The 20,530-nt window shown below is 34.5% G+C and overlaps 1 protein-coding gene across 5 annotated transcripts in view; it reads right to left on the bottom strand.

Annotated features, from left to right (window-relative positions):
• Positions 1-20,530, bottom strand: part of LOC150109322 (guanine nucleotide-binding protein G(I)/G(S)/G(T) subunit beta-1) — a 248,073-nt gene that overhangs the window by 18,984 nt on the left and 208,559 nt on the right. For all 5 annotated transcript variants that reach the window (XM_090412529.1, XM_090412501.1, XM_090412506.1 and 2 more), the window contains exons 6-7: positions 19,405-19,534; positions 12,287-12,358 (exon numbers count right to left, since the gene is read on the bottom strand). In XM_090412529.1, coding sequence (XP_090268655.1) covers positions 12,287-12,358; positions 19,405-19,534 — 202 coding nt within the window. The remainder of the gene's footprint in view (positions 1-12,286; positions 12,359-19,404; positions 19,535-20,530) is intronic.

The following is a 20,530-nucleotide window of genomic DNA, read 5'->3' as shown; positions in this document are numbered from 1 at the left end:
TGCATTTTGGGGTGAAAAGATTAGCAACAGTATACCACATTGGTGGAACTGAACTCCAAGAGATTGATGAGGCCAGGGACTTGGGAGTGTTGGTGAATAGGGAGATGAAGTTTAGGGGGGCACTCTGCAAAAGTAGCTAAATCAGCTCATCACCTCACTTGGTTGTTGAAAAATACCTTGACGAGCAGAGACAAGCAAGTTATTGTACCTCTGTACCGAGCCTTGATAAGACCTCATCTCGACTACTGTGCCCAGATTTGGTCACCTCGGTTCCATCTTGATGGGGAGGAGGTGGAGAGGATCCAGAGGTGAGTGACTAAGATGATAACAGGTCTATGGAATGAACCATATGAGAACAGGTTGAAGATTTGTGGGTTGCAGGAATTAGTTGATAGGCGGAAAAGGGGAGATATGATTGAGACATTCAAATTGCTAAAGGGTTTCTATAGGATTAACTCAGAGGATATTTTTGAGATCAGCACTGGTGGTGGGAGAACTAGGGGACACCTATGGAAGCTGGGCAAGAGTGTGGTTAGCAGGGGTGTTAGAGCTGGGTTCTTTACTTTTAGAGTGGTAAATGAGTGGAATAAGCTGCCAGAGTCTGTTGTGGGTGCTATGACGGTGAACGAGTTCAAGACAAGGTATGATAGATACTGTGAGAATGTAATCGCATAGTTGTGTGGACATGATGTTTAGGGCCTCCCTCGATGAGTCTAAGGACTCCTGGAGTCGCCCAAAATAATAATAATAATAATAATAATAATAATAATAAATATATGTGTTTGGCTTCCAGCTTTGCTTATTCTTTGTCAATTTCCACATAATTTCAATCTTTACTAAAAATTATGCCTAAATAGCTGAAAAATGTTACTTGTTCTATAGGGTCTCAATTGGGAATGCTGTTGAAGTTTTCCATACTCCTACCTGTTTTCATAGTTAAATTTTTTTTTATTGATAATTTTAACACCAAATTGTTATAGCTGCTATTCAGTTCAGTTTTTCTAGAGAATTGGAATTGGATTTGTTTAGAAGTAGAACATTCTGCATAAAGCAGAGATATCAAAGAGTTGAATATCTTTGATTCTGTTATCAGATTTAACACCATTTTCTTTCATAATGCAACCCATACAGATGATGAATACTAGTGTAGCTTTCTCTCTCTCACATTGAACCATCTTCCTGTACTTCCTTGAATTCTCGCTGCTGACTTACAACTTAAACATAGACTATGCATTGCTCTGTATAATGTTCTCATATATGAGCCTACATGGGGGGGGGGGGGGTCTGGAAAGTTCTGATAAACACCTAGAACAAAAATGATATTAAAGCAACCACAAGAAAGAACATACTAGTAACAGAATTATGAAGGTAACTCATGTTCTTATATCCTCATATGTTCTTTCTTGTGATTGCTTTAATACAATTTTTGTTCTAGGTGTTTATCAGAACTTTCCCCTTTAGTCGAACAATTTTTTTCCCTTGTTGTCCTGTGCTTTTTCCAGATCTTCAGAGTGATTAAATACGGATCCTTCATATATTGCCATTATGTTTCACATATTTGATGTAAAGCAAAAAAATCTTGTGTGGAAAACCCGTGTTTGGCCTGAACCTGGCTCGTTCACTTAGTTTCTCAGTTGTTTTTGGCTAAGCCTCAAATTACCAGCCTATCCTTATTTGTTTAGTATTCTGTGGATAACTACTAACAAGACACATCACATGAAGGTTGATTGGACATTAGGTCAGAAACTAGCATTGGCACACTGTACCTTATTCAGTGCTACACATTTTTTGATAATGTCACAGAAAGAATATAACACTGCACTGTTTACATGTTTATTTTCTTTAATTATTGGTTATTTATTATCATCACTACAACCTCAGATGTAGAAATGATACCTTTAACAAATAAATTCTCAAACTCTATAGTTTGGGTTTCAAAGAAAAGCACAGAAATGTGTTTCTGCTCCCAAGGCTGATACACAAGACAAATCACTGTCCTTCCACTGAAAAAAAAAAAAACTGCTATAGAAAAACACATGTGACAAGAATTACTGTATTCTTTAAGAGTGAAATGAATATATAGTATTTTATCCTGTGATTAAATATATAGTTGTGTAAACAAGAATTCAATTTATTCAATAAAATCAATAAGAAAGAAAGATGATGCAAAACTTATTGAAATTAAACTAATGTAATGTTTCCCCTTCAACCAATTAAAAACTTTTTAGGTAAGGAACTAAAAAAATTAAAAATTTCAATTGAATACATTAAAAAAAAAGATTAGAATAATTTGCGAGTTATTTTAAATTACAAAAAGGGAGATTATTAAAATAAATTATAATGTAGTGTGACAGTTCTATAGGAAGAGCTATTTTAAAAAATAAAATAGAGAATGATATGGAAACAATGAATATCAACTTGGATATGAAAATTATGGAAGGTACTGAAATTTTTGCAATAATTTATACTACACTAGTGTCCAAAAGCTAAGAACAAACTACATTTTTATCTGAAAATATTTTCATGACTACAGTCAAATGTGGACATTTGACTGTAGTCATGAAAAATGTGTTATAAATTGCAATATGTTTTTGGCAAAAGTTATAAATTTCCTAAGGACATAGTTAAGGAATTAATGCACAGTGCTTACAGAAAACTGTATCTCAAACATGTTCTATATATGGGTTGAGACCTAGGGAGTGTGCTGGCCAGTCGATTAAATTAATATCCATATTCTCCACTGCTTGGGTATGATGTGGTGCGGCATTGTTATCCATAAAAATGAATTCTTAGCCTACACCACCGGAACAATCGAACATAACATTGAAGAACCTTGTTGCAACATTATTCACCAGTCATAGTTCCTTTTTCCAGCATTTGTAGCTCAGTGCATCCATTAAGAACAATGCCTCGCCACACCATAACCCTAGCACTGCCATATTTATCCCTTTCAAGAACATTCTCATGATGGTAAGCAGTGCTACTTTCATGCCAGATGAAGTGTCATCTAGAATCAGAGGAAAGACTAAAACGACTCTCATCTGTAAAGAGTATATTAGTCCACTGTTGTCATGTCCAATTTTAATGGATACAACACCACTGAAAATGTGCTCTATGATGAGCTGCAGATAAAGGGATGCAGACTACAAGCCTTTAGGTGTATAGGCCTACTTGTTGCAGATGACTTGCGACAGTTTGTCGAGATATCTGCATACCTCTGCACGAATGGAGCTGACTTGCAAGCTGATTTACTTGCAAGGTGCAAGTAAATCAGCTTGCAAGGCGAGGTGAGTCAATTACGTTTTGCTGTTATAACCAAATATCTCTCTTCATGCTCCATGGTGGAGCGAGGGCAACCTCTTAGCTTTTGATTCTCTGTCCAGAACACTTTCCATCAGTCTGTCCAGAGCCTGGATACAATGTGAGATTCCAAACTCTCTGGCAATATCAGTAATTCTTTAGCGTCCTTCTTCAAGTTTTCTAATAATTCTTCCCCGTGTGAAATCACCTAGATCAGTGATGAGCAACCCGCAGCCTACATGTGGCCCTTCAACTACTAACCTGCAGCCTGCCGAAATGTTGCACTTCATGAACCGAAGTTTAAACATTTAGCAAAAGGCACAATGTGTTATCAATATGAAACATGCATTAAGAGGTCGCGTGAAAAATATTTGCTTGCGACAATACTTCCCACGATTGTGACATTTGCCCTTTCAGTCTAGTGCATGAGCAGTCGTACTTGAATGATATATGAAAGTAGTTGCATTATTCTTGAATAAACTTATTAATAAAAAGTTATTTTAAAACCCAAGCAAATTATAAATTTAGAATGGTAATATAATTTTTTTATTTTAAAAAATTGTCTTTACAATTTTTTTTTTCTTTCTTACAAACAGAGTTCTGTGTTTAATCAACAAGTTCAAAATCTAGAAAACACAAAGTTGAGGACGAAAATCGTCAGTTTAACAAATGATGGGCATTTGACTATTTTTTATTTGCATAAAAGACAATGCTGTTTGTTTGATATGTTCTGAAAAGATATCTGTTTTCTCAAAGAATATAACTTCAAGAGGCATTATAAAGCTAAACATTCTTCAAAATATTACAATTTGCAAGGACAGTTACACAAAGACAAAGTGAATCAAAATCGCAAGAAGGACTGACGATCTTTCGCAAAGTATTGAGGAAAGTTTGCAGGTTTGCATTTCTGAGTCAGAATGAATTTCTTTGGCTTTGGATGAAAGTTCTGATATTATTGATATGGCACAACTTGCTGTCTTTTTGAGAGGAACAGATTCTAGTTTTAACATCACCAAAGAATTTGCATCTTTAGTTCCATTGAAAGGGACTACTATCGAAACACACACACACACACACACACACACACACACACACACACACACACACACAGGGAAATGAAAACTGTTCTTAATCAATTAAACATCCCAATAGAAAAGATCGTTGGTATAACAATGGAGCTCGAGCCATGTCTAGTATGAATGTTGGTCTGTCGGGATTATTATCCAGAAACATAAAAAGATTAACAGGACACTAAATAATTGTTTCTCACTGCATTTTTGTACCAAGAAAATTTGAGTGCAAAAGTTTTGAAAATGTCCAATGTTGTTCCACCGATCATTAAAATTGTAAATTTTATTAGATCTCAAGGATTGAATGATCGCTAATTTAAGGAATTTTTGAGAGATATGGAAAGCAAATATGGCAATATCCTTTTTAATACTGAGGTTTAATGGTTAAGTTGCGGCACAATGCTTAAGCATGTGTACAATTTCAAGAGTGAAATTCAGTTATTCTTGAAGATGAAAGACAACCTGTTTCCAGAATTTAATGACAAGGACTGGATGTGGGACTTTGCATTTTGTGTTGACATTACTCAACATTTGAATGAATTAAATGTAAATCTTCAAGGACAGAACAAACTTATTAATGAAATATTCAATAAAATAAAAGCCTTTGAAATAAAGAATTGCCAACTGGAATCTAATAATATGGCTCATTTTCCAAGTTTGAGAAACAAAAAAATATGCAGAGGAAATTATTATTATTTGACACCTCCAGGGAGTACTAAGACTCATTGAGGGAGGACACCTACTCTACATCTCTCCGTCTCCACTACTCAACCTGATCGATAAACCACCTCATCTACATCAAAGCCATCTACTGTCCACATCACCACTATTATTTTCACAGACAATCACAAACATCCATGCCCAAATATAGAGACTACAAGAAGAATTCAGTTCATGATTCAAAAAATTATGCGAAAATGAAACTAATTTTGATATTTTCTCATCACCCTTTAATATAGACATTGAAAGGATTCCCAAAGAATTTCAAATGGAAATAAGTAATTTGCAAAGCAACACTGAACTAAAAAATAAGTTTCAAAATGTTAGTCTTATTGATTTTTATAAGAGTTACTTTCTAACTGATAATTTTCCATTGCTGGCTACCCGTTCCAGGCAAATAATAAGTTTTGTAAGTGTGGGTTTCTGTGGTTTAGAAGTTCACATGGTATATTCCGGTAATTGGACCACATTTTTTTAATAAGCTATATAAAACACAATGAATTAATAAAAGACCCGACAAGTTTCGTAAGTCGTTTGACTTACATCTTCAGGGGTAAAAGGTAACTTAAAGTTTAAAACACAAAGAAAAGAGAAATTATTAGTAATAGTTCATGCTATACAGTTGTAGCCATCTGACTAGTCATAAAATTAAAAATCAGAATGTAGATTCAAAGCAGTGCTGAATTTAAACAATGCTGGATGATGCCACGTTCTCTTGTTCACGTTCATAATGTCCGAGGTCTGACTGAGGTATATTTTTTTTATTAAAGCTGACCAAACTTGGTGGAGAATTAATCTTTGATTTTTACTGCATTGTGTTGGTATTTTAAATTTCCTTATGTAACAGTTTTTTTTTCTATGTACGATATGTTTGTTTTCTGCCAGAGTACATTGTGGTGGTGGAAGTAGTATGGAAAGCTAGACCTGATTTGTGTTCTTTTCTGTTTTGCATATCCTTTTGGTGTTTGTTCATGTGAATTTCCCCAGATCTTCCTGTCTGTCCTACGTAGCAGATGCTGCAAGAACAATACATTTTTTAAACACTTGGTTTTTTTTAAAGGATGATGAGGAGGTTTCGGGGGATGTAGAAATCTCAAAATTTTTTCCAGCAGCAGAAAGGCTACTTTGATGTTATATTTGTTAAGTAATTTAGCCATCTTGACTGTAACATTTTTGATATATGGAAGCATGATAGCGTTTTTGAAATCTTGTTTCTGTGAGATGCTTGTAGGAGGTGTGTGGAGGATTTTTTTGATAGTCTTGGTTTCATAACCATTCTTTTAAAAGATCTGTGTTAGATATTCTAATTCTTCGTTTCTCTGTTTTTCTGTGCTGGAAATGTGTACGCTCTGTCCCTTAGGGTTTTTATTAGACCTCTTTTTTGCGAAGGGCGGCGGCAGTGGTGGTGTGAGACCACATTAAGAAATCTTCCTGTGTTGGTGGGTTTTTAATATATTGAGAAAGAAAGTTTATTATCCTTTTCATTGACTTCTAACAGAATGTCTAGAAAAGGCAGTTTCCTAAGTTCTTCTTGTTCTAAAGTAAATTTTATATTATTATGCAAATTATTTAAGTAATCTTTGAAAGCAATGAGTTCATCTGTTGTTCCTGGCCATATGATGAATATATCGTCTACATAGTGTAACCATATTTTTGGTTTTTTTATGACAATTGTTTAAAGCATTATTTTCAAAGTTTTCCATAAATAGGTTAGCTAAAGCCGGAGAGAGGGAAGAGCCCATAGCCAATCCTTCTTTTTGTTCCCAAAATTTGTCTTGATACATGAAAAAAAGTATTATTTATACAATGTTTATAAAGATCTACGATGTCCGGAGGAAAAAGGTCTTCCAGTACTGCCAAATAATAAGATTATTTGACAGTACTTATATGTGTGAACAACTCTTTTCAAAAATCAAAATTGTAAAAAATGATCGACAAAATTGCCTTGATGGCAAATGACTAAAAAAATTGTATTACAGTCGCAATTTTAAACATATCTCCCAATATTGAAAAGCTTGTTGATGAGAAACAGAGCCAAATATCTCATTAATTAAATTTCAGCAAATATTTAATTTCTTTTAATTAAAAAAATTATGTATGCATACCTGTGTATATATTGAAAGCATTACTAATCAAAAGTAAATCAAATTTAAAAAAAAAAAAAACTTTTCATTTTAATCTATGTCGAAAATAACAAATTCCACCCCATAAATTAAAATTTTTGATGAATATCTTAAAGTATTTAATATTGTGTTTGTTGCGGCCCATATGGAATATTAGGTTTTCAGTTGTGGTCTACTGAAGAACAAAGGTTGCTCATCACTGATCTAGATGATGCTTTTGAGACATTACATGACATCCAAGTTTATAACTTTATTCCTTCATGAAAAGAGCTTCCTTCAAATACAATTTGCTTAGTGCAGCCATTTACCTTTTATCCTGTTGGGTGAACAACATGATTCTTTTGCATGCAATTCAAAAATTTGAATGACTACCAATTTTCTACTCGAAATCTTCAACTATACAAATAGCCGCAAACTGATTTGTCTGAATTTGGGATTGTAATCTTCAGAAATAGTGTTAGTCTGTAGGTTTTGGATATCATTGTATTTAAAAAAAGGATGCAAATGAATTCACAACATCTTCTTGATCTGATATATTACTCATTTCCCCAGGGAAATAAAATTAGCAATGGATAATGTGTGCTGAAAGTGTAAGGAAAGTGAGGATTTAAAGTGTGTTCCAGGTCGGGAGATTGATGTCGATGCTGAAAGTCAGAATGTAGAAAATAGTGATATGATAGGAATTTGCGATGCAGTACCAGTTAGCTTTGAGAGTGGTGTTGAAAGTGAAAGTGAAGGTTTAACGGATAAAAAAAATGAAGAGTTAGTTTCAATGAGTGAGATCGTACAGTCGCACACAGTGATACATAGGGCGAAGCGACAGCTAGAGGGTTTGCAAAATTGTTTCATTAGCGGATACCAAGCGTATCTGCTAATGAAAGGCAAATGTATGATAAGAAAGATAAGAAAAATAAGAGTATGATTGGGAATGTAAGAAAAATGAAGGAGCGAGTTTTGTACAGCGATTCTTTAGTAAGAGGTGTAATAGATGAGATTTTGTTAAAATCGCACTTACCGGGTGTGAAAATTAAGGATGTAAGTGAGTCAATCAGAGCGCAAAAGCAGAATGAAAGAAAAGAAGAGTGGCAGGAACAAATGATTTAAAAGGTGATAAATTTGATATGAGAGAGGACCTGAAGGAATTACTAGAGGTAGCAAAAGAAAAGAGTGAGTGAGTCTGTTGCTACGGTATGACAGAGAAGAGTTGAGAAGGAGGGCCATAATTGCAAATGACTCTATGTGCAGGTTATGCAAGAGGAGTGGTGTGGAGTGAGTTTGATGCGCAAAAGGATTTCTATAAGATGGATGGTTTGCATCTGAATGGATTTGGTGTGCAGAAACTGGAAAAAGTGTTGTGGAATAAAGTGGAAGAGGATGTGCAGAATCAGGGAAACTAGAGTTATTAAAGGGGGGGGGAGTGGATATGCAGACTTTAGGAAGGCAGTTGAGTTTATGAATGTGTATAATATGCCCGAGCAAGTACGAAGGACAACAAATCAGAATGGGATAGTTAGTATAAAGCATCAGGATAGGGGTGGGACTAATGGGCTTCTGCATTTCATGTATACTAATGCCAGGAGTATTAGGAACAAGAAGGAATTTTTGGCCTTGGTTGGCTCTTAACCACAGGTTATTGGCATTAGTGGAACATGGCTAACAGAAGATGATATAGCTAGTGGGATAGAATGTGAGGGGTATAGTTTATTCAGGAGGGATAGAGAGAATAAAATGGTGGGAGGAGTGTTATTGATGATCGCTGATGAACTGCGGGATAGCAAAAAGAGCACATCTGAGGCTATTTGGTGTGAAATTGTGACTAGCAGAACAAAATATACAGTTGGGTGCTGTTATAAATCAAGTGATGGAATAGATGGTGGCAATGGTAAGCATAAGAAAATAGAAGCAATGAGTGGAAGGAGGGTAATTATATGGAGGATTTCAACTATGGTAACATTGATTGGAAGGAGGAGAGGACACATGGGAGGAAGGAATTAGATTTTATGCAGCTATTAAGGGATAACTATCTGCGACAGCATGTAATGGAAAATACTAGGGGTCAGAGAGTGCTTGACCTAGTAATTGCATCCGAGAATTTGGCTGTAATGAACATGACCATGTTGCCACCAATTGGTGAGAGTGATCATAAGGTGATCACTCTCACCAATCAACCACCTTCCTTGACCTGGAAGGTGGCTAAATGTGTGGAATTTTCAATTAAGACAGGGTACATGTGGAATTACCAGGCTGGTAAGTATGACAAGCTAAGGAGATTGCTTGGTTCAGTGCCATGGCATGTAAAACTGCAAGGTGCAAGGGCTGGATGTTGATAGTGCATGGGAGGTGGTTAAGAAGTGTTTGCAGGAGGCAATGGCTGACTGTATACCTAGAGTCCGAATAGTAAATCAAGTATGGGTTAAATGGATGAATAACACCATTAAGCTTGAGCTACAAAAAAAAAAAAAAAAAAAAAAAAAAAAAGAAACAACTGTGGAGGGAATTTAAGGAGAAAGGTGACCTGCAGGCTCCTGAAAGGTATAAAGTGCAAGCCAGAAGGGTAACAAGTGGTAAGAAAAGCAAAAGCGGATTATGAAAGAAAATTGGCCATGCAGGCTAAAGAGAATCTCAAACAGTTTTTTTGATATATTGCAAGTAAAAGAAAAAATGTATATGGCAGAATGATTTTAAAGAATGCCGATGGTAGGGAGGTAACAGAATCAGTTGATATAGTGGAATTACTGAGTGAGCATTTTACAAGAGTATATCATCCAGGGTGATATACTCTTGCAAATTGGTGATATTGCAGGAATGAAGGAACCAACAGCTTATACGGGAATTGTGGTGAATGAAGTTGAGGTGAATAGTCTATTACAAAATCTCAATGTGAATACATCTGTGGGATTGGATGGTATAACAGCTCGCGTCGTACGTGAAGTGGCTAAAGAATTGTCAGTGCCTTGACCATTTTGTTTAATTCGAGTCTCGGGTCTGGGTTAGTCTCAATGGGGGGAAATAGTTCCACTACAGAAAGGAGGTTCCAAGACTGCTGTTGAAAATGACCGACTGATCAGCATATTAGGAGTGTCATCAAGGTCTTGGAGAAAGTGGTCAAGAGGAAAATACAGGAATGGATAGATGAAAATGGGTTACTGTACGGGGACAGCATGGCTTTGTGAAGGGTAGATCATGCCTCAGTAACTTACTCACATTTTATAACACGGTGACGGCTGAACTGGATAAGGGTAATGGGTTTACAGTGATTCTGCTGGACCTTGCTAAGGCATTTTGACAGGATACCACATGGAATTCTAATCAGTAAACAGCAGCATATGAGGATGGATATAGGGTTGGTGAGATGGATAATAGGGTGGTTGATGGAGAGATATCAGAGAGTAGTTTATTCAGGAGTAGAGTCCAAAAGACGGCCTGTGACTAGTGGTGTGCCGCAGGGTTCTGTTCTTGGACCACTACTGTTTAATTTGTTCATTAACGATATAGGAAAGGATCTGAGAGGAACTGTTCATCTGTCTGCTGATAATGCAAAGTTGGGAAGAGGATAGTGAGTGCATAGGATGTCAAAATTTTGCACAGTGATTTGGATAGTTTGGAGGACTGGGCTAAGGAGAATGGATGTCAATTTAATGTGGCAAAATGTAAGGTTATGCATTTTGGGGTGAACAGATTAGCAGTAGTATACCACATTGGTGGAACTGTACTCCAGGAGATTGACGAGGCCAGGGATTTGGGAGTGTTGGTGAATAGGGAGTTGAAGTTTAGGGGCACACTGCAAAAGTGGCTAAATCAGCCCATCAAATCACTTGGTTATTGAGAATACTTTGACAAGCAGAGACAAGCAAGTTATTGTTCCTCTGTATCGAGCCTTGATAAGACCCCCATCTAGACTATTGTGCTCAGATTTGGGCATCAGGTTTTCTTCTTGATGGAGAGGATCCAGAGACGAGTGACCAAAATGATAGCAGGTCTATGGAATGAACCTTATGAGAACAGGTTGAAGATTTGTGGGTTGCAGAAATTGGTTGATAGGCGGAAGAGGGGAGGGGGAGGAATATGATTGAGATATTCAAATTACTGAAGGGTTTCTATAAGATTAATTCAGAAGATATTTTTGAGAACAGGACTGGTGGTGGGAGAACTAGGGCCATCCATGGAAACTGGGCAAGAGTGTGGTTATCAAGGGTGTTAGAGCTAAGTTTCTTACTTGGAGAGTGGTGAATGAGTGGAATAAGCTGCCAGAGTCTGTTTTGGGTGCCATGACTGTGAATGTTGAATAGTTGTTCTTGACATGAAGGACTCCTTGGAGTTGCCCATATTAATAATAATAATAATAAACTGTAAAAATACCAAGACATCAAATCATATCAAAACTGGCAACATCCAATAGGGAAGACATAGGATATATATAGGCCAATGCATGATAGATTTAAATGGTATTTAAAGGAGTTTCTAGTAATTCAAATTTGAGGTAACTGTGGCAAGTATTGAAAAGAAAACCAAGACATAGATGGGCTAATTGCAGTTAGGACTGCCTTATAATACATAAAAATAAGAGGTGATCAAATTAATCTTAATCAATTTGAAAAAAAAAAAAAAAAAAAAAAAAAAAAAAAAAAAAAAAAAAAAAAACATCGTTAATAATAAAAAACTAGTAATGAAATCTTAATCATGTTGAGCTGTTATAATTTGAAGGGATGGCAACCTGTTTCTGAAAAGTCAACTTTAAACTTACATTTACAGCCCCTCCATCCCCACACACACAAAAGTTTATTCTGTGGTATCAAGCTGCAGAATGTTCTGAAAGACTAGATTTGGTTTTAGAAATTCTATACACACACACACACTTTCTATATTCATCTGGTCTTAGAGATACTGTGCTTCCTGTTTATCCTTATCACATCAAGTAATGCTACGGGCATGCTAAACAGCCTGGTAAAAGATATAAGAACATATTTATCTTATAACATGTCATATCATTCTTCCATTCAGATACTGTGAAATCTTTTTTTTTTCAGATTCAAATTGAAAAATTACATTATACCATGATACTTATATACTTACAGTGACTGCATTAATGTCCGATTCATGGCCAGGGAATGTCTGTTTGCACATACCATCTCTTATGTCCCAAAGCTAAAAGGAAAGAAATTTCACTATTAAGAGATCTGATTAACTTTAAACTTACAAAGCGATTTCAACATTAAAAACAGTGTGTGTGCTCACATACAATATATACATTTAATTGCTTAAGGATTGTATTTATATAAATAATTAGGAGACCGTCACGTAATCTATAGGGAATATGGTGGAGAAACAGACTTCTGACTCAAAGCTAAATCCTTACCTTCTGATGTGCTGTGTTATTAAAAGTTATTATCAATTTAGGACCCAGATCAAACTTGATTGTATACTGGCAATAATTACATATACATTATGATAATATGTAATCAGAAATATTGCAGCTGGGGTGGGGGGGTGTTGTCTTATACAAGAAAGAAATAAAGAAGTCCTGCTATTTTCATCCAGAAACCAGGAAAAGTAGTGAAAAATAAGCTGTAGAAACTTCATCAGAATAGAATATAAGCAACTTCACAATGTAATATGTATCAGTGAAAAAGAAGTGTGGCTAAAAAAGTAAATAAAGAAATATCATGTCAACATAAATGATGCTACCAAAACTAAGAAGACCAGGATAAATGAGATCCTTCTAAATAATAATATGAATTATTCAGATTGTTGGAATCAGGAAGAGACAGGAGCAGCTATAGTACTCTACATTAAACATGAATATACACTTCTTGAATGGATGCTAATTTCAAGTAGTGATCTCACCTCTAGTTGAATTTCAAAATGTGAAATTTGACAATGAGAATTATTCATACTTATGCCTATGGAAAGCTTTGGTGAGGAAGAAGTGGAGGAATTTTCTTGAGTCATTAGAGAAGGTTGTTAAAAAAAAAAGGTAATGCTAGTATTTTTTTGTTGGAGACCTAAACAGCAAAGCAGGAAATCAAACACAATTAACTTATGTTTTGGAAAAAATTTGGAGAAAAGGACAATGCTAATAACAGCCATGCTAGTATATGCTAGATTTCTGCTCCCAACATGGATTACTCATTACCAACACCATGTTACAACATAATGTGCATAAATTCAGGTAGATGTTAACTTACAACAGTTTTAGAATTTTTGTAGGTGGGACAGGATTCACATTAAAAAAAAAAAGGAAGGATAAAACATGCAAAACAAATCTAAAAGATTACTTTTTTGTTACTACAATGTCCTTAGATTGGTACAAGATACAAGATTGAACAGGGGATATGAACTGAAAATGATGGAACTGAGCAGGATAAAAATGAATAACCCACTAAAAAGAAAAATACTCAAATTCTGAAAATAATTGAAGTCAAACATCTGAGATGCAAACTATACACTAGAATATGAAAGCATTTTATTGTAAAAGTGAAATAATTTGAAAACAAAAACCACACTGGAAAATGTGAAGAAATTATTTATTAATTCAACTTCAGAGGGTATGTGGTTAAGCTGAATGCATAGCTAGAAAATTAAGAAAACTTCATTATAAACATAGGAATTTAATAAAGCAGAAGTCCATGGGAAGAAGATATTATGCAAAAAGTATTTAGGTATGTCAGCATGCAACCTTAGAATAAAAGCCTATACACAGTGAAAAATGCAAATATACAAAAGCTATGTGTAAAAGTACTTAAGACTATGGGAAAGAATCTAGAATTTAAATATCATGAAGGAGTGGCAAAATGTTTTGGAGAATGATAAAACAAAAATGGAAAAAAGTACCATAAAAGAAATCAAAGATCATAAAGATGAAATAGAATAATTACTATTCAGATTTATTTTATTATGTAATAAAGAGGAAATCTTTAATACTTGAGAAATAAAAGTCATCAGAAATATTCAAACTACAGTGCTAAATATGGATGCAGAACACCACAAAACTAATGCACTATATAAAAGTTATTACAAGTCTCACAGACTATTTTTAGATTCAGCAATGACAATGAAACTCTCTTAATCTCAACAAGTATGGATGCATTAATATACCTAAAAAAATGGGAAGCAGTCACTCTAAGATCAACCCCAAAGTTCTACTATCTGCTTCAAGAAACCAGGATAACATATATATATATATATATATATATATATATATATATATATATTAGGGTTACCAAGTAATTTTACAAGCTTGGTTATTTAACTCCTAATCCCAAGTATGCAAACAAATAAGTTTGCGCCTGAAACATAGTTCAAGTCTAAAGATGGTACAACACCAGGGCAACTCATTGTAAAGGTGGGTAAAGAGTTCTGATCACTATTCTTAGTATTTTCCCATAATGTAAAGCACATCTCACTAAAAGATGTATATACTGCAATACATTATGTATTGCAGTATATATTGCAGTATACATCTTTTAGTGAGATGTATACTGCAATTCTGAAATCTTGAAATTCTGAAGGTAGGTATCACAAGGTTAGCTCATAAAACAGTTAGATATTGGAAATACTCTCATCAGGTGTATTTTATTTAAGCAAAATACACTGATATGTATATATACATGTAACCCTCGTATAACGTGGTACTTATACAAAGTGGTTTCGATATAATGTGGTCTACAAACTGTAGTAACCCTTTTTCAATGCAGTTTCGATATAACGTGGTCTGCAAATTGTAGTAACCCCCTAGCTTTTCATAAATTTTTCACTGCGCAACTTAAAAATCAAATTTTATCTTCGTTAAATTTGCATCTACCCGTATTGCGCATGTGGTTATAAGTAGCGAATTTATATTAGGGGAAATACCCTTCAACATGCATGTACGTCAATTGTTAACAGTAAACGAAGACAATTGAAATTGTCTTCGTTTTCTGCCAGGAAAGAGCATTAAAAATCATAAGTGTGTTAATCTCAAGCTGAGCACTTTATTTTCTGACGAGTTACATACAATATGTAATGCTTTTTTATGTAAAAAATTTACTTTTATAGCAATGGCCACTTAGAGGGCTTTTGCGATATGGTTAAAAACGAAATTAGTAAATTAATTGATGGGAAAATATATTTAAATGAGGAGGAACTGGTACAATTAATAGATGACGTCTAAATGGGGAAAGTTCTGCCGAAGATTCTGATTATAATGAATCTGTTAAAGAATTCAGTTTAAAGAAATTAGCAGAAGTTATTTTACGGATAATGATACTTCAATGGAGTGCTCTGGAAAATTCAAAAGATAATTGGATATTTGTTTAGCTCCATGTCATGAACTTAATAAAAAAATTGCAGCATAGTGGTAAGTAAGATTTTATTACTGACTTCTTGATAATTAAACCAGCCGAAGTATGCAATGAGAATTATATAAATGGTGAGTCTTTGACTCCATGGGGTCTTGGGTAGTAGTAATAATAATGTCCAAGAGATTTCAAGTGATGACGACATCTAGCCACTTGTAAATACAGAACATCTACGAAATATTAGTTTTGAAGACAGTGATGACGATTAAAGTATGCACTCTATTTTATTTTGCCTAAAACATTTGTGCATTATGTGCAATACAATTTTTAATTTTATACTATGTAGTTGTTTCATAGTTTATATGTTTTCTTAACTTACATGAATTATCTGATTAAATAAAAATATATTTTTGTTGGGTATGTCATTGTTATATATATATATATATATATATATATATATATTAAAAAAAAAAAAAAAAAAAAAAAAAAAAAAAAAAATTTGGAACCTAACCCTACTTTTTCTATGTGATCTGAGTCTCGCAAAATGCGATTTATATAATGTGGCATTTCTGTGGAACCTAACATCTGAGTTATACGAGGGTTACCTGTATATTTATTCTATGATGGACAGAGACTATTACAAATAATTTGCTATCAAAAGAGAGAGAGAGAGAGGAGCAACAAACTTCACTTCCTGGACATGTTAATTAATCATTAAAGTAATGCATGATGTTAAAAGAAAGTCCACTTCATATGGTTGACATCTTCATGCCATTCATTCTGCCACCTTCAAACAGAAGTTGGGTAATTACCATGATAAGAAAATTGAGCTAACCATATCTTAGGAGAAGATGATAATGAATAAAAATGATTTGACTTTTTATATGCCAATTCATTTTAATGGTTACCAAAAAAAGGAAAGCTGACATTACCATATACACAGAAAAACAGCCATGTACCAACACACTCCTCAGATATAAAGACTTCATTCACCATACTTCACAAAAGGACAGCTGATAGCTGTATACTATAAGCAGTAAGCATCATAATGGCTTATAAACCAGACACTTCAAAACCTTTTCCAATCTACTAGGTTATTCTGAAAAGGAAAATACTATTTTCCTTTTGAGAATATCCTGGTATCTATAAAATCTACTGTTTCTGTAGCAAGGCTTACATGCCAAATTATAGGACTTTCCAAAATCAATGTATTAAATACCAACCTCCTTGACATATTTCAATGGAGTAAGGACAATCTTGTCAGCAAAATAATCCTATTTTATTCAAGCAAAAAGATCATAATTCACTTCCCCTCATCTCTGATCATACTGAGATCTCCACATGAGAGCAGGAATTTCTTCTTGGATTAACTGATGGCTCTGGTCTCTCAAGACAAGTATATCACATCCAGAACCTCTTCTGGCCTTAAAAAAAAAATCTTTTCTTCTCAAGGCATTCATTCTCAGCTGTACAATTCCTAACATTTTATAAATCCCAAATTTTCCCTATCTTGGAATCTTGTTCTCATATATGAAGTGATATCCAGAAGAGGGAGCAATATGGTTAATTGGTTGCCTTTGTCTCTCTCACACACACACATGCACTCATTCTGGACACTTTCTTGAAGATGTCTTAGATGTTCTGTTTTTGCCTTATATCTACAGATATTTCACGAGGGGGGGGGGTGTTCCAATGAACTGGCAACCATTATTCCTCCCTTGTGTTCATAATGAGCAACTCATTATGAATACAAAGTGTTTTTAATGACATCCTGAACAAAATTCTCATTCTCCAGTTGTTCAAAAAAAAAAAAAAAAAACAGGTTCCTTCTTTCTTTCTATGTGACCACTTGAAGAAGGAACTGATATGCTAGGTTTTGTAGCAGGTTGATAAAAAGAGAGAGCTTGGAAAGTGTTATGAAATTCAGGACGGTAAACAACTTCACCCACAAAGAAAGAAATAGGTCAGCCTTACTGCTCATAAAATAGATTAGTCACTGTTTCCTTATCTCAAATATAACTCCCATTTTATCTCATTAATATAGGTGATTGTTAGCAAACGAAAAAATTTTATGTACTTCAGACGAGTGACTTCTAAAAGTTGTAGAATGACATCCTGGTTCCTGTCAAACTGCTTTCAAGTGATAACTTCACCAGAATCCTTGAAGAGATGACATAGGTTATTTTTGAGATGAAGAATTAAAACCAATGATCAATCAATTTTATGGTAAATGGACAATTTTATCTCATCTTCCCTTATGTGTTAAAGCTCAATAGCCTGACATGGCCAAGTATCCTGGCTTACTTGAAACCTAAGTAATGCTCTGATAAGGCAGGTAATCTTATCTGGTCTGTTTGTCTTTCAGGATGAAAACCACCTCACTTTCTGGGAGGGAAAAAACTTGCCACTTCCATATGAGACTAGTTAACTCACCTTCAGTTTAAAAGCCCTGATAAAGGATTCCTCACATCCTAGATAGAAATTCAATCCAAATCTTTCTAATCAATGGGCATGGTCAAAGCCAAATGAGCTATGGAGGCTCATAATAAATAAATCCACTAATGTCTTTAATGCTCTATAGGGAGTAGGTGAGGCTGTTTAACCTTAACTTTTATAGACTGAGTGGGGACTCAAATAAATGGACAATTCTTACATGGGCACTGCTGGTATTTATTTATTTTTATTTTTTGAAAATTTGACTACATACATCATACTGGCAAAACCGATTTTAGATTTTCAGAATTTTTTGTTTTCTGTGAAGCTTACATATTTCCATTTAACCTACCTGCACATATTTCAATGGCTACACCTTTTTTTGTATGAGAAAATCTAAAATTTAAGAGAAATCATGTGTAGAGAAATGTTTTGGAGAAACTGTGCACACACATGCATAGCAGTGATGCGCTACAGGTTTTTGCAACCTCTTGTGAGTGCATATGTGTTTGTGGAAAACATTAGGGAAATATCAGGCTCTTTCCAAGTATGAATTTGATAGTGTAAGCACATACACATGCACTTCAATACACTCATATCATCTCTCGAACACATCTGGAGAAGTAGTTGGTAGTGCAATGCAGTTATTCACTAGCTGATTCAAGTCTCCCAATGCATTATTATCAATGTTAAAGATAACAAGCTATTTTAAACCTGGTTTTACCCCATTTCCCAAGTAAGCACACAGACAAATAAGTCAAGTTTGCACCTGCAAGTCTAGCTGACCCTGCACGTAGTGCAAGACCAAGGCAACTCATGGTAAAAGTAGAATAAGCTCTGATCACTAATATTAATATTTACCCTTAATGGAGGAGATGTATGATGCTTTGTATAATTTCTACATTTATATCTCCTCCTGAGATTTTTATTTAATAAGGTTAAAACACCTTATGGTAACGTGTTCTGGTAAAATACTTATAAGCTCTGTATTACTAAAATCTTGGTATTTATAGCCTGGCCCCCACTGATGAGAACTCAATAAAGGTCGAAACCGGTCTGGGTAGTGGCCCCTTGCCTTATACAAAGCATCATATATCTCCTCCAGGAGATGTGCTTTGCATTAAGGGTAAATATTAATATTAGTGATCAGAGCTTATTCTACTTTTACCATGAGTTGCCTTGGTCGTGCACTACGTGCAGCGTCAGCTACACTTGCAACACTTGAATGCGCAAACTTGACTTATTTGTCTGTTTGCTTACTTAGGAAATGGAGTAAAACCAGGTTTAAAATAGCTTGGTATCTTTAACATTTATTATACCCAAGGTAAAATATTTTCCGCATTATTATCAAGTTTAGCCTAATGAGTTATCAGATGAGTGGAGATTCTCCCAGAAATCATTCACCCCTGAAGCAGAAAAACAATTTTAATAAATACGCATCAATATAGAAGATTAACATAATAGATAGAATAATAGACTTACTTTAGCAGATGCATCACAAGCACCTGAAACAAAGGTTCTCATGTCAGGAGAAAGTGACAAAGACATAACATCACCAGTATGGCCTGTGAAAGATGTACACTGCTGTCCAGTTTCAATATCCCAGAGAGCACTACCAAAAGCCAAATATTAGAAATAAACATGTGAAAGCTCACGTAAAGTTCTATTTTTAGGCCTAAAATTGTATATTTAAAATTAGACAAATAATAAACAACTATTATCCATAGATATTTATGTATAAAATTCATATCAATGATTATCTTCGAGGCTACTGCTCTAAATGGACATGATGGATGTGTATGTACACACACACACACACACACACACACACACACACACACACACACATGTGCAATACTGCAAGTAGTATGGTGTACAGTTAACTTTCAATATAGTGAAAAGGAGGGGAAAAAACATGCATTAATTTTGTAATCATAAGCATTTCTTTCCTTTTTTTTTTTTTTTTTTATAACAGGTAAACCTTTGAGAATCCAAAATTTTCATTTGTTATAATAATAATACTGCAGTTCAAAAAGTAATGAAAATTAGCTGTACTACAGTTTCACTGCTAGTTTTATAAGTGGCAAATTTTTCTTTCTTTTTTGTCAACAAGTATTTACAACTTTAATTCTGCCCAAAGCCCATAAATTCTTTATTCATCAAGTGCTTTTGCTTGAGAGTTTCATTGACTCGATAGCTGTTGTTTTACATCTGATAACAGGCAGAAACCTTTGAATATCATGACAGGTACTGAAATCTTGACAGGTACTGAAATCATAAATACTGAAATAACCAAAAAGACACAAATGAGTAGGCCAAAAATGTTTGTTTTTGAAACTTTAAAACTTTTTGAATACGATCAAGAGAATATGAGAGTAAAAGGGCTTCATTTGATTAGAAGTCTGTTAAATAGTGGGTACAACTGTTAGATTATTCACTACTTAACAGACATGAACTCTGCCAGGAGCCTTTCTTATTAAGGGTTTCAGTTGCAATCATTCTGAACTATTGTTCTCATTAGAGAAATGGTATTCTAGCAAATAAACAAAGTAGGAATGAAATTCGTGAACAGAAAAATTATACAAGCAGTGTGTAAAGAGAAATTATG

Source organism: Typopeltis vanoorti, chromosome 2, assembly GCF_054136105.1.
Source record: "Typopeltis vanoorti isolate ZY-2024b chromosome 2, IOZ_Tvanoo_1.0, whole genome shotgun sequence".
Lineage (NCBI taxonomy): Eukaryota > Metazoa > Arthropoda > Arachnida > Uropygi > Thelyphonidae > Typopeltis > Typopeltis vanoorti.
This window is presented reverse-complemented; position numbering and strand designations above follow the sequence as displayed.